The 13339-nt window shown below is 41.7% G+C and overlaps 1 protein-coding gene across 46 annotated transcripts in view; it reads left to right on the forward strand.

Moving 5' to 3' along the window:
• Dtna (dystrobrevin alpha) overlaps positions 1-13339 on the forward strand; it is a 349714-nt gene that overhangs the window by 253866 nt on the left and 82509 nt on the right. For all 46 annotated transcript variants that reach the window (XR_001782337.2, XR_003952498.1, XR_003952493.1 and 43 more), the window contains one exon: positions 5691-5904. Coding sequence is in view for 27 of the 46 variants with exons in the window: in XM_030250320.1 (XP_030106180.1) it covers positions 5691-5904 (214 nt within the window). In the remaining 19 variants the exon portion in view is untranslated. The remainder of the gene's footprint in view (positions 1-5690; positions 5905-13339) is intronic.

Raw genomic sequence — 13339 nt, forward strand, 5'->3', positions numbered from 1 at the left:
TAGTCTTGGGAGGAGAGGCCCTTGGTCTTGCAAAGATTATATGCCCCAGTACAGGGGAATACCATGGCAAGGAAGCAGAAGTGGGTGGGTTGGGGAGCAGGGCAGGGGGAGTGTATAGGGGACTCTTGGGATAGCATTTGAAATGTAAATGAAGAAAATATCTAATAAAAATTGTTTAAAAAAAGAAAATTATAAATAAAATTAAAAAAAAAAGAATACGCAGTTTGAGGGCTGGAGTATGGCTCAGTTTTTAGAGTGCTTGCTTTGCGTTTATAAAGCCTTAGACTTGACCTTCAGCCCCATAGAAACAAGCCTGAATGGCACAGTCCTGTGATCCCAGCACTCAGGAAGTAGAGGTGAGAGGATCCGAAGAGATTCAGTGTCATCCTCAGCTACATATGTAGAAAGTTCAATGACAGCCCAGGATACAGGAGATCCTGTCTCAAAACAAACACAAACAAAACAGAATGCACATCATGAAAGGCCCCATCCTAGTATTTCAAATCCAGCATGCAAAGTAATCAAGTCGGTTACCTTACCTTGGCTCTTCTGTTCTGAAGACTATGGTTGCCTGGGAAAATCCACATGGATTGTGGATTGCACAGAAGATTGGGAAAATTAACATCTGGGGAGGGGAGAGTTACATGGAGTTTGAGAGGCAAACAACGTACAATATATCCCTGCTGCTATGGACCTTGATTGGGTGACATCAACAGAACTCTCCCTGCACGTACCTGCATGTATCACCATGGGTGAGTGGTCAATACAACTTTAGAGGCCAGGCACCACCACTTTAAGCATGAAGGGCAGGGGTAAGCCTTGAAGGAGCATGTTTATAGGTGGGTACTCAAGTGCGGATACATACTATTATTCATTCGGAGGATGTATATGTTGACAAGCTATATACAATTTCGGTCTAACTGCAATTCCCTTTTTTCCTAATTAAAAAAAAAACTCATAATGCAATGGATGTCCTGCTTATAGATCAAATCTCTCAAAAATAATATACATGTAATTATATAACTCATGCCTTAATTGCCTACATGGATAACAATCAGATTCTTAGAACATAGTTGGCCTGTTAAGACATACCAGGCTGTCTTCATGTCAAAGGACAGAAGAAGACAGAGACCAGTGGTTTGCATGCTCCCACGTGACTGTATTTACCTGGAGATGTTGTTATGAGCTAGCTTCTGGTTCTCTGAGTACGCTGTGGAGATTTAGGTATGATATATAACAGGATATATCACTAGGGAGCTATTTTGCAGCCTTGTAGATGAGACCAGTGTGCAGCCAGAGCTGAGATCCACTATGTCCAAGTGGTGGAAATCGTGGTAGTCTATAATCATTGGCTTCTTACACTTCCAGCTACATACAAGCCCTGTGAGAATCTTAAAGGGTCTGTAGTTCTGTGGTCATGAGAGTTGTCTGGAGAGCTTCAGCAAGCATTCCCCTGTCCTGCTACATCTTAGACAGGAGGTTCTACAGAGATCTGCAAGTGCTTTAGAAAAAGGATAACACACATTGCATCAGTGATAAGGCTCTGCATGGCCCGTGAAAGGCTGGCCTGGAACCATGCACTAAAACCCTGACGTTGTTTTTATAGTCCTCTTATTACTATACCTCTCCCTCTCATGTTTATGACATTAAGTGTCTCTATCTGGGAGTAATTGGGCTTACACACATTATAAATTATAAGGTTACTAAATAGTACCTTAGTGATGCTTGCTATGATAGCTCAGTACCTCACCTGAAGCAGCAAAGAAATATAGCATCTAAGAAATATAGCATCTCTAGCCCCACCCAGAGTGACTTTAGATCAGAGAGTAGGTAGCTATTTTAATACTGGTAGCTCTTCCTTCCTTCCTCCCTTCTTCCCTTCCTTTTTCCCTCCCTTCTTCCCTCCCTTCCTCCCTCCCTCCCTCCCTCCCCCTCCTTCCCTTCCTCCTTCCCTCCCTCCTTCCCTCCCTCCTTCCCTCCCTCCTTCTTTCCTTCCTTCCTTCCTTCCTTCCTTCCTTCCTTCCTTCCTTCCTTCCTTCCCTTCTTGTATCTGTCATTAGTAGTTTACCACGGGTACTTAGATTTATGTAAGCTTAACTCTGGGCTTAGGCTCCATCTCCTATTAAAAAGGTGTGTGATATCAGCAAACAGATTACAGACATCTCCATAGCAACAAATTCTACTACTTCCTTCATCGCCATCCTGAAGCTTCTACCTAAGGTTTCCTGGATGTGTAGAAAAGTAGTGAACCTGTGTCTGTGTACACTTACTTTTAAAGACAAACTCTTGGGTATTAGTCACTCAGCAGTAAAATCAATACTAACCCTCTGTATGATTATAGGAAGTAGGATTGCCTTGAAAATGCTTTTGTTTATTCCTCATATGGTTAATGTAGGGAGGTTTGTTATCCCGAATGCTGCCTTAGCAAGTATAGCAATATAAAATGCATGCAGTTGCATAGATGAGGAAGCCCAACTTCCTCTCCCTTTTGCCAAGGAGCAGGTGCTCTCCAGAACTCTTAATGGTTGATAGATGTTTCACAAAATGTGCACAGTGCCATCTAGTGGTCAATTGCCAGAATTGCATATCCTAAATCATTTCCTGGAATTGAGATCACAGGAGATAACCCTAACCCCTAGATACAACTGTTGGGGCTGAAACAGACTTCCTGATGACTTCCCACTGAATCTCAACTTAAATTTCTTGGTACTCCTACTTAAGTGGGAAAAAGATTGATATAAATTGTTTTCAATAATTAATATGAGGCTGAAGAGATGGCTCAGCAGTTAACAGCATGGGCTGGCTGTTCTTCCAGAGGCCCAAGTTCAATGCCCAGGACCCACATGAATGCTCACAATTGACTATACTTCCAGTCCCAAAGGATCCAATGCCCTCTTCTGACCTCTGTGGGTACCAGGCACACATGTGGTACACAGACATTTGTGTAGGCAAAACATTCAAACACTGAAAATAAACCAGAAAACTGCACAAGCGTTGTGATATGGCAAAAACCAAGAAGACATATGTATTCACACTACCAGAGACACACAAACACATTAAAATGGACTGGATTATGCCTGGCATGGTAGGATGAGCCTTCAATCCGAGTAGTTCTTGAGATGGACTGACATTTGAGTCCAACCTGGTTTACACAGTGAGTGCCAGGCCAGCAACAGGAGTTTCTCCACAGCCCTGTGATATTTACTTGGTCTCCAACAATAAGCTTTAGCTACTCCAGCTTCTTGCCTGACTATCGCCATTTCTTTCTTCCCTAGACTTGGGAATGATATTTTCACACTGGGCATGATCATATAGCTCTACTCAAAGCCCATGTCTTCATCCTTGGCACAAATCCTGCTCATGGCTACAGTGTGTCCCCACTCCAACCTTGTCTGTCTGGCTCCACCACAACTCTGTCATGATTTCACTCTGTGCATAGCACTCTGGGCCTTACCTATGTGACTGAGTGACACTTGTGTCCTCACCAAATAATTGGTTCCATAAAGTGGAAACCACATTTTTTAGTGTACAACTTTTCAGCTTTACGGTACCATATTAATGACTATAAACCCGTTTTACATGAATGGTGTAATTATCTATCCTCGCAATTGGCTAGACCCAATGCTTTGCTCTTCCATGCACCAAGGCCTTGGTTGTAAGAAAACACACATTCTAAGCATATTTATTTTAAATGACTTCAATATGACATCTAGATCTTTCATTTGCCCATAACAATAAACTATTATTTTCTGTGACATGTGAAGTGTTGTCCAGGGATTGACTCTTTTAATCCACATTATCCTCAAGTGAAGGGATTAAAACACTATGAGAATTGCCACCTTGCAGTGGTGGGGATTCAGACTCTCACTGTAATTCTTCACAGCTGTGCCATATTGTCTCCTTGGGTTCACATGTGCCCTTAGAAACCCCTGATTCATCGTTGAGTTACACTGGCATTTTCTTACGTAGTCACCACCTATGTTGTGAAGGAGCTGTAAGGGGTGCTGTAGGGGCGAGCAGTTATCACAATACACAGACTCCCTGTGGTGCATTCACTACAGAAACAGGTACAAAACTTGGAGATGGAGAAGCCAGAAAGACATCCTTGAAGACATGGTCCTGATGCTGAGGTGTGATGAGACATGGATGAGAAATAAGCATGGACAAATTTAAACAGACAAAGGCCTTCACAAGCCATGCTTGGATTTCAAATTAATGGGAAAATATGAAAGGAATTTACACAGCAGACCAGTGGGAAAGACACTGGTTATAACCTTCCACCCACTACACTCACAACTCACACACTTAAGCACTGACCTCTAGCCTATCTGGTCTTTTTACTTATAAATATTTAACAGAGAAATAGAAGTACATAACAATCCTGTACATCATTATTCATAATAACTTCGTTTCAGCCACAACCTGGATCAACTCAAATGCCCATCAACGAATGAGTCAGTAACCAAACTGATATTTCCATATAGGATATTGCTCAGCAATAAAAAGGAGTGAATTATCAATGCATGTCCAATAGAGATGACTCTTAAAATATTTATGCTAAGTAGAAGATGAACAAATGGCACTCCAGTTATTTAGAATACAATAGAATTGTAATAGAAACTAAGAAAATGAGTGGCCTGATTGCATAGAATGGATTACAGGGGCACACAAGGATGTTTTCAGTGTTAATTGCTACTGGGGCATCACTGTAATACTTCAGGACAAATAGAGAATGTCTTCCTGAATATTTCAGGAAAAAATAACCATGATTATAATTTTTGACCAGATTGTTCAGTAAGCTGTGACTTGGCTCCTCAGTGGTATGGCCTTGTCCTTCTGGGCTGTCCTTCCTCCCCCTCTTATCAACTTCTGTATATACATAAATGTATTTACATGTGTGCATGGCTGTAAATACATGTATCAAATGAATTTACTTTAAATACTCTAAATGGATTCTGACCTCCTTTAAGCACTTAGCACTTAGATTCTTGTCTTCTTTTCATTTCAAGCAGTCACTGCGTTCAGTGGAGAAATTTTTTGAGCCCAATTGACTTGAATTTGACTACCAACTTTGCTAGTGACCATTCTTATACTGACAGTTAACTACCCAGTTCCTCAGTTTTCCTGCATGTAACATAGGAATAATGACCATATTCAAGGGTGCTTTTAATGCAGAAAGTGATGATTAATCTTAATTGCCAAGTTGTCTAATATTATTAGACAAGGTCTAGCCTCACATAGGAGGTACACCTGTAAACACATATATGAAGGAGTTTCTAGTTCTGTTCATTAGACGAGAAGGTCACCCTGCTGTGTACAGCATCCTACAGAATGGGATCTAGACGGAATAAAGTGAAAAAAAAATGAACAGAATGGAAGCACTGGTCTCTCTATGCTTCCTAATTGTGGATGCAATGTGACCAGCCACGTGACTTCCCCACATAGACTGCTGTTCTGTTAGGGATTTTGCCACAACAAGAAGGTAACCCATGCAGTTGGTATTCAGTGCGTCATCTGTTGCTAAGTGGATGATGGTCTTCAAGCCCTGGGGACAGACTTCTGCCCATGTACATCCCCACAGCAGCTGGGCACATGCGCAGAGCCCAGCTAGGCAAACCCGGAGCAGTGTTAAGGAGCACACTGCTTTCTGTGTGCTCTGGGCTCATGTGTTCGCTCTGCTTCCGTTGTAGTGCACCTGGTGGACATTTGGAACGTCATTGAAGCATTGCGCGAAAACGCTTTGAATAACCTGGACCCAAACATAGAACTCAACGTGGCCCGCCTGGAGGCGGTGCTCTCCACTATTTTTTACCAGCTCAACAAGAGGATGCCAACCACTCACCAAATCCACGTGGAGCAGTCCATCAGTCTCCTGCTGAACTTCCTGCTCGCAGCCTTTGACCCGTGAGCCCCCTGTGACTGTCAATGACTCTCTCTGTGCTTGGGTTCTGTTTTAATTTACACTTTTCTTAATCTTCTTGAATAATTTTCTAGGTTCATTTTTTTTTCTTTATCAGAGGTTACGTCATAAATGAAACTTTAAAGGCTCTGAGACAGGCATGGGCAGAGAGTTGTATCCTAGGAGAAAACCTTGATTTACCACATGATCCCATGTGTTACAGTTTGGATGGATCTCCACAATGTGTTGTGATGGCTTACACACAGAGTCATTTGATAAAGCATGGAGAAGAATGGGTTCAAATGGATTCTTTACGATTTAACCTAATACTGTAGTTTCTGGGGTGTCATAAGAACACCCTAGCTGACAGAAAAGAGTTTCTTGACTAGCCTAGAAAAGTAACGATGACCCGGCCTTTCATGAACTGGTCAGCTGTGTGCCACAGTGAGACAGTATGCCCCTGTCATGTACCACAGCAGAGATGTGGCCTCATTATCCCGTATTTCCCCACTCAGAATCAGAGAACCTTGGAGCTGGCTGACATCTTAAAGAATGTTCACACAAATCTCATTTCACAGATGAAGGGCCTGAGGCACAAAGAGGCTGTCGCTTATCCAGTTCTTTATGGCGTGTCAGCAGAGGAATGGGGACTTGGGTATTCTGCTAAGGCTTTCTCTGTGGTGTACATGACAGCCACATAACCGGTGAAAATTCCAGGCATTACTTGATCAGCCGGTGACTTCGAAGGGCTGTTACGCTCGGCCTCTGGTATGGACGTGACATCTCCAATTCAGGTCTTATGCTGTTTTGAATATTAAAAGGGGAATTGCAAAGCTGACCTTTATTTTTATTTCATATTTTAATTCTGAAGGCTTTGCTTATTCCCCTTGTCTGAGTTTAAAAATATGCACCATAGCAACGGAGCTGTTCTGCCACGATCACGCCACTGCCCTGCCCGCCAAAATCACCAGCTGCCACTTTGCTGTCCTCTTTGTCATGGAATTGTCCCTGCTCTTTGACCAGCATACATTATTATTTCTGTGATGAGATCATGAGAAATTGGCAAGTTGAAACAAATGCTTTTAGAATCAGCTGCCCAAATACACAGATTTCCTGCCTTGTGCACGTTTTAGGACCAAATGATCTACTGTGGTCAGACAACTGTAGAAATTGGGACAAACAGTGAGAGAAGGCTGTGGCTTCACATGGCAGGTGATAGAATGGAACTGAGTCACAGAATTTCTGTAACAAAGTCCCCATCCTGGCCCCTTAACAAGAATACAACAGTGTCCAGATTTGTCACTAAAGCCTGAGAGGGACCTGTTTGCTGTAAGTGCATGCTAGCTAGCATCCTATCACTAAAACACTTGTAGCACCTTGGTGCCTTGGGGTCTGTGGGTGAGGCAGTATATAAAGGATCCGTTCACCCATGAAGCCCTCATGAAGCAGGGAGAGGGCACCAGAGTCCCATCATCCTTTTTGAGAGCTTACGCTCAGTGACATAAATTCCTTCCATTCAGTTCTAGTTTTAAAGATTCCATCACCTCCTAAAAGAGGCATAAGCTGGAAACCAGCCTTTAGTATATGAAGTTAGGGAGGGACTTAAGCTCTAATTCACAACCAAATGCAATTGATGGAGAATATTAAAACAATTATGGGGCAGACAACATATCTTAGTGGTTAAGAGAACTTGCTGCTTTTCCACAGGATCCAGGTTCAGTTCCCAGCACCTACATGGTGGTTCACACCATCTATAACTCTAGTTCTAAGGGATCCAACACCCTCCATGGGCACCAGGCAAGCACATGGCGCACATACGTAAATGCAGGCAGACACTCACAGGCATGAAATACTTTTTAAAAAAGGAAATATCATTTCCTCCTAAGTTCTAAATTATTTCTGGAAATGCAAAGAGTCAAAGTTAAAACATAGTTTGTACCCAATTCTGTAAATATAGAAGCAGGACTAGATTAGTAATAGTGAAGGGATTGTCTTATGAAATACATGGCATTCAACTCGTAGGGTTAGAGGCTTCCCATCTGTTATTTTACAAAGCAAAACCAGAAGTGATTCCTGAATAGCTGCTGATAATGCTGCAGAATTATTTCAAGGCCACCTGAGTTCTATGTATTACATACATACATACATACATACATACATACATACATACACTTCCCTATTAGGAAAATCTTTTGCTAATAGAAAAGTATATGTTTGTGTGTGTTTGTGTGTGTATGTGTATATATGTATGTATGGTAAGAAGTAATTCACAGAAATCCAAAGAAAATACTATCACCAGCTCTTCCTATATATTAGAAGTTCCTGGAGTTGACTAATCCCAACTGAAGGAGACAGAACTGAAACTCTACTTTGGAAACATCTATATTGTCTCTCATCTGGCATAGAATAGCTAAGTAGGAATATGCACTGCTACCAGGTATCCCCTCTGACAGTTTCTGGAATTTCAATATGAAATGCAAGCTATCAGGAAGTTCTGCTCACTACAAATGTAATGTTAAAGAATAAAATAAATGTTCTATGTCTTATAATAGTAAAGTTATGCTTACCCAAATGAGCTCCAGTGTGGAGACATGATGTCACTTCCTACCACCCACTTAAGAGCCCATGTTTAAAGCAACGTGTTCTATTTTGACAGATAAGAATGAGCCTGATACTAGTAAAACAAAGATGTGCCATTGCGGTTACATACTTGTTAATATCTTTCTGGGGCTGTCTCTCATTTTGAATGGGCATATTTTTGAATTGGAAAATCCAATATGAAAAGGCAGAGGTGCACTAAAACCCTGCACTCTAAGGAGGTCATAGTTTTAAAAATAGGAAAGTCAGTAGATGATTACAAGCCACGTAGAAGGAGGCTCTGTATTCAGAGAAATGTACTCATGGCTTTTGGCAGGGCCTTAAAATTTATCAGACTCAGCCATTTGGACCACAAAATTATCACTAAAGCCCATTTTAGTTGAATATATCCTAGGAAACCACATTTACCTTCCTACACCATAGCTCCCCAAGAATAGCACTTGCACCACAGCTCAAAAACCTGGACCTCAGTTTTCATAGAGCTGCCTACAGACAACAAAGAGCTGCAGCCACAAGACACCTCTGTCCAGGTCTTCCTCATGAAAGACACTGCCACCTACAGAGGGGACCTTGAATATCAGGACTCACTGGCCTATTCCACACTCACCACTTTGTCGCTGGGAAGATGAGCCCTTAAGTGTAGAGAAATGGTTCTTCTGGATTTTCCACTTCAGAATGGCTGTTTCCCTGGGAACACCCTCAATCAACTTGTAAACAGATCTGTTTCATGGCTGTGACCTCCTGTTCCTAGAGTCTCTAGAGAAATAGATGCACAGTTCTGGAAAGAATGGGGAAAGAAGTGGCAAGAAATGGAGACAGAGACTATGAGGGAAGAAGATGGGGTCAGAGCTTGAGCCAAGCTTTTCCCCTTCTCCCTTCTAGCCCTCCCCTATCACATCCTCCTTCGGAATTCACCAGCCAGTGCTAACCAGCTATTATAGTCACCTTTTGTCCATATCCCAATTGAGGAAATCCCTTTGAAGAGCTGGGGGGAGCTTTACTGCTGATAATGTGTTTTACGTTAGGGTATAGTAAAGCAGAAAGAGAAATAACATGGCAGAAAGTTGTAAGACAAAGATAATTCTTAGATTTCTAAGATATGCAGCTCTCTGAGGGGGTCCCTGGCTCTGGTACTCTGGGTAACCCTTTGCCTTTCATGGTCAAGTTGAACATCATTCATCAATCCTTCTTTTCCCTGCACAAGGTTCTCCTCCTCTCATAGAGAGCATGCTTGACTACTCATTTGAGCATCTCCCACAGGATGCTACAGGCTGGGACTGTACCTCATTCTTCTCCCCACAAACAGCTCCTGAGACCATGCATGGCATGAGGATGAACCAAGCAAATTTCAAAGGCTGGCCTCTCTCAACTCTCGCCTTGGCTCTTGCTCTGACCATTTCTTTTTCTTTTTTCCTTTGTCCTTTTTTCAAATTAATATCTCTGTTGTTCCCTCCTCCAGAAACTAGCAAATGTTAGTAGCATAAAGTTCATACTCTGTGCAGAGTATGGTCCTGGCTGCTAATATGAATAGTTGTATTGTTTAGAATTCTTCAATGTGCATCTCTTATTTTCTTGCTAGTTCTCTGAAAAAATACTACTGGCAACATAATCATAATTTTATTAGCTTTAAAGCCAGTCACATCTTTCCCTTTAAGATACTTCCTCACAAAGTTGGTTATATGATGACAGTGGCCACCATTTTGTTTTGTTTTGTTTTAAATTTGGTTTGTTGCTGTTGTTGTTTGTTTGCTTGCTTGCTTGCTTGTTTGCTTGCTTTTTGCCAATATCATTCCCATATGTATCTGGTTCACTCAAAGTCCTCTTATGGCAGTGACCAGTGTTACAGGGAGTGGTGTTCTAAGCTGCATTTCTAATACTGATCCTCCAATGATAACATTACATGTGGGTTGCTTTTCTCATTTCTATGGCAAAATACCCGATAGAGGTGTCCTAAGGGAAGACAGGCCTCATTTGACTCACAGTTTTAGAGATTCCATCCACCATGGCCGATGGGTTCTCATTGTCAGGAACTGCAGGAGTTCGCAGCCCAGATGGTTAGACGGGAAGCAGGCTAAGCTGCAGAAACAAGGCTGACCATAACCTACAGGCCTGTCTTCTCTTCCTCCTACTCGGCACTGCCTTCTAGCTACAACCTCCCCAAACAGCACCATCAGCCGGCAATCAAATATCGGAACACATGAACCTGTGGGGAGCATTTCACAAGCAAACATAAGGGGCGGGAACAATGCAATAGTTGTAAAAAGCACCTGCTATTCTCTGTGGGTCAATAATGTGCTGACCTGGCACTGTCATCGAATGTTCCTGGGGAGGAGGTGATGCTGGGGAGACACACAGGACTAAACAGCTTCAGGTGGCACAGCTTCATAGTGCATGGTGTGAACAAATAAATAATTACATACATACATACATACACACACACATACATACTATCATTTTATTTTAGGACTTGATTTAGTCTGTCTTTACATTTTCTATTTCATATTTTCAATATGAGAATTAATGTGCTTTTCCTCCTCTAAGACTTAGTCTATGTGTTTCAGAATATTAGGATAATGCTCGCATGTGCAACCTTTCGGTAATACTGGCAGAGTGTATGGGAAAGAAGTAAGCTAAACTGTTGTACATTACAGCATTAGAGTCTGCGTTGTGATCCCAATGTAGGACTGCCTATCATATGGTCGTCTCACATAGAGAACACTGAATCCTGGCAGGCTCTGCTCTGTGTCACATGCCACGCCTTACAGAGACTACTAAATAGCCATGCTTATCCTGAGCCTCAGGTGCTTTAGGAAAAGGACCAGGGCACCCTCAATTTCTGGGCTGTAAAATCATCCTCGAATTCTGCCAAAACTTTCTGCCTTTTGAATTAAAAAAAAATTCTGATATCTAATGCAAGTATACTGCAAAGTACAGAGCCATTTCTCTATGTCCTAGCAAAATGTATTGTTCAGTCTTAAGACTGCAAGGACATAGAAAAGGAAGCGCAGAGGAGTGGCATGTACCCAAATGTTCATTGTTTCTTCTGCTATCCATGTGATGATACTTAAGTTCACAGTAGCCATTGAGTGATCTTCCCTAGCAATTGTCACTTTTCTTTTTAATCATGGAAAGCCTTTTGTTTTAGCTAGAATAAAGTCATTTCCCAAAGTGTATTTAGAGTAGGAAACAAATTGAATGTTCTTAATAGCTCTCATCTTTCATCAGACATGGTCTTGGAATGGACGGGAGATGGAATTCCAGGGAGTAAAGGGGTCACAATCATTGGCTCTACTCCAGCCGGAAATCTCCTGGAAAATCCACTGTGCCCAGGATAGGGAGAATTGTTTCCCTGGTGTTCCACTACCTTTGCCATGCAGATGCCAGGAGCTCAGGGAGATGCCATGGCCAGTCAGAGGACTTATATTTGTTCATAAGCTACTACTTCCAGTAGCCTCAAAAAAATAGATGCCATCCCTTCCACATTTAAGGCATTAAGGGGCATAAAGTCAATTACTTAATTTTTACTCAAACATTTCTGACATTATATATACATTCAATAATTTAACTTGGATGCTAAGAGCTTTCTATGAGATGTGTGCTGTAATAAGCTGAGGACAAATAAACAGCAAGAGGACATGAAATGCAGTGCCATTTATAAAATCTGTGCACAAAACAAGCACTTCCTGTTTGAGAATCCCTAAATGAGGGATAAGGTTTTCTGCCTGTTCAAGGAAGTGTTCGTCAGAATTTAGAGCTCATAGAAGGAGGTGAAATTTGGCATAGGGTTCTGTAGCTTCAGACCGGGACCTCCTCTGTGCTGAGGTCAGGTTGGCAGTGCAAGTCTGTCAGGATCTGCCTGTACTTTTCTTTCTTCTCAAAATCAGATTTCCCTTTCCATAACCCTTCCTCTAAAAAGAACGTCTGAGCTGAAGCCAGTCAGTTTGTAATTACATAGAGTCCTGGAAATCCCGGCTCACTTTTGATTACAATGAAGTCCACTTTAACAAAATTGATGGTTTTTAATATAGATTCCACAGTGATCCATATAGTTTTAAGACAAAGAGTATGTATGTGCTCTCCTCTTCACATTGTCTAAGAAAGCTGGCATGCTTCCCAAGTGTGGCAACAAAGTATCGGGGAAAACAAAGGAGTTAATAAAATAGGAATAGATGAAGCAATTTCAGATTGTACCTTTGGTAATTTTGCTCGGATTTATCTGATTCTCAGAAATATCTTGTTGGGTATTAAGTACTAAGAGAACACTTTGGTAGGCTAGTTTGAGATCAAGCTGTAACAGAAAAGAACAGTTTGCAAAAGGCAAAAGTCTAGTATAATTGACACAAATCCAGCATCTTTTCCATTGTGCCTGAAGACAGCGGCAAGGAATGTGAGCAAACTTGCATTACGAACTGGCCTCTCATGGAAACCAGTACAAGTACAGTTTTACTACTTTATTTTAAGAATAAATGTTTCATAAGAAATGACACGCTAAATAGCAATTTCTTTTTTGGGCATTCTCTAAGCCTTTTACACTAGTGAGGAATCAGTTGCACTCAGACTTCAAATTTACAGTATAAAGCTGGTGTGGTTGTCTCCAACTACTGTCCCTGCAGTCAGACACAATGTATCTGCCAGGGTGTGTGCAGCGCTCTCGGGCACAGCCAGCTTTGCTTGCTCCTGATTATTCTTTTTGTCATTCTTAAGAGTAGCAACCCTCACAGCCATGAATATCGACTATGATATTTTTCATGGTTCTAGAGATATTACAATGAACAATTTGTTCCATATGGTGCATAGCTTCAGTGAAACACTGCATTCCAAATGCTCCTGATGTTTTCTGTG

This window comes from Mus musculus, chromosome 18, assembly GCF_000001635.26.
Source record: "Mus musculus strain C57BL/6J chromosome 18, GRCm38.p6 C57BL/6J".
Taxonomy (NCBI): domain Eukaryota; kingdom Metazoa; phylum Chordata; class Mammalia; order Rodentia; family Muridae; genus Mus; species Mus musculus.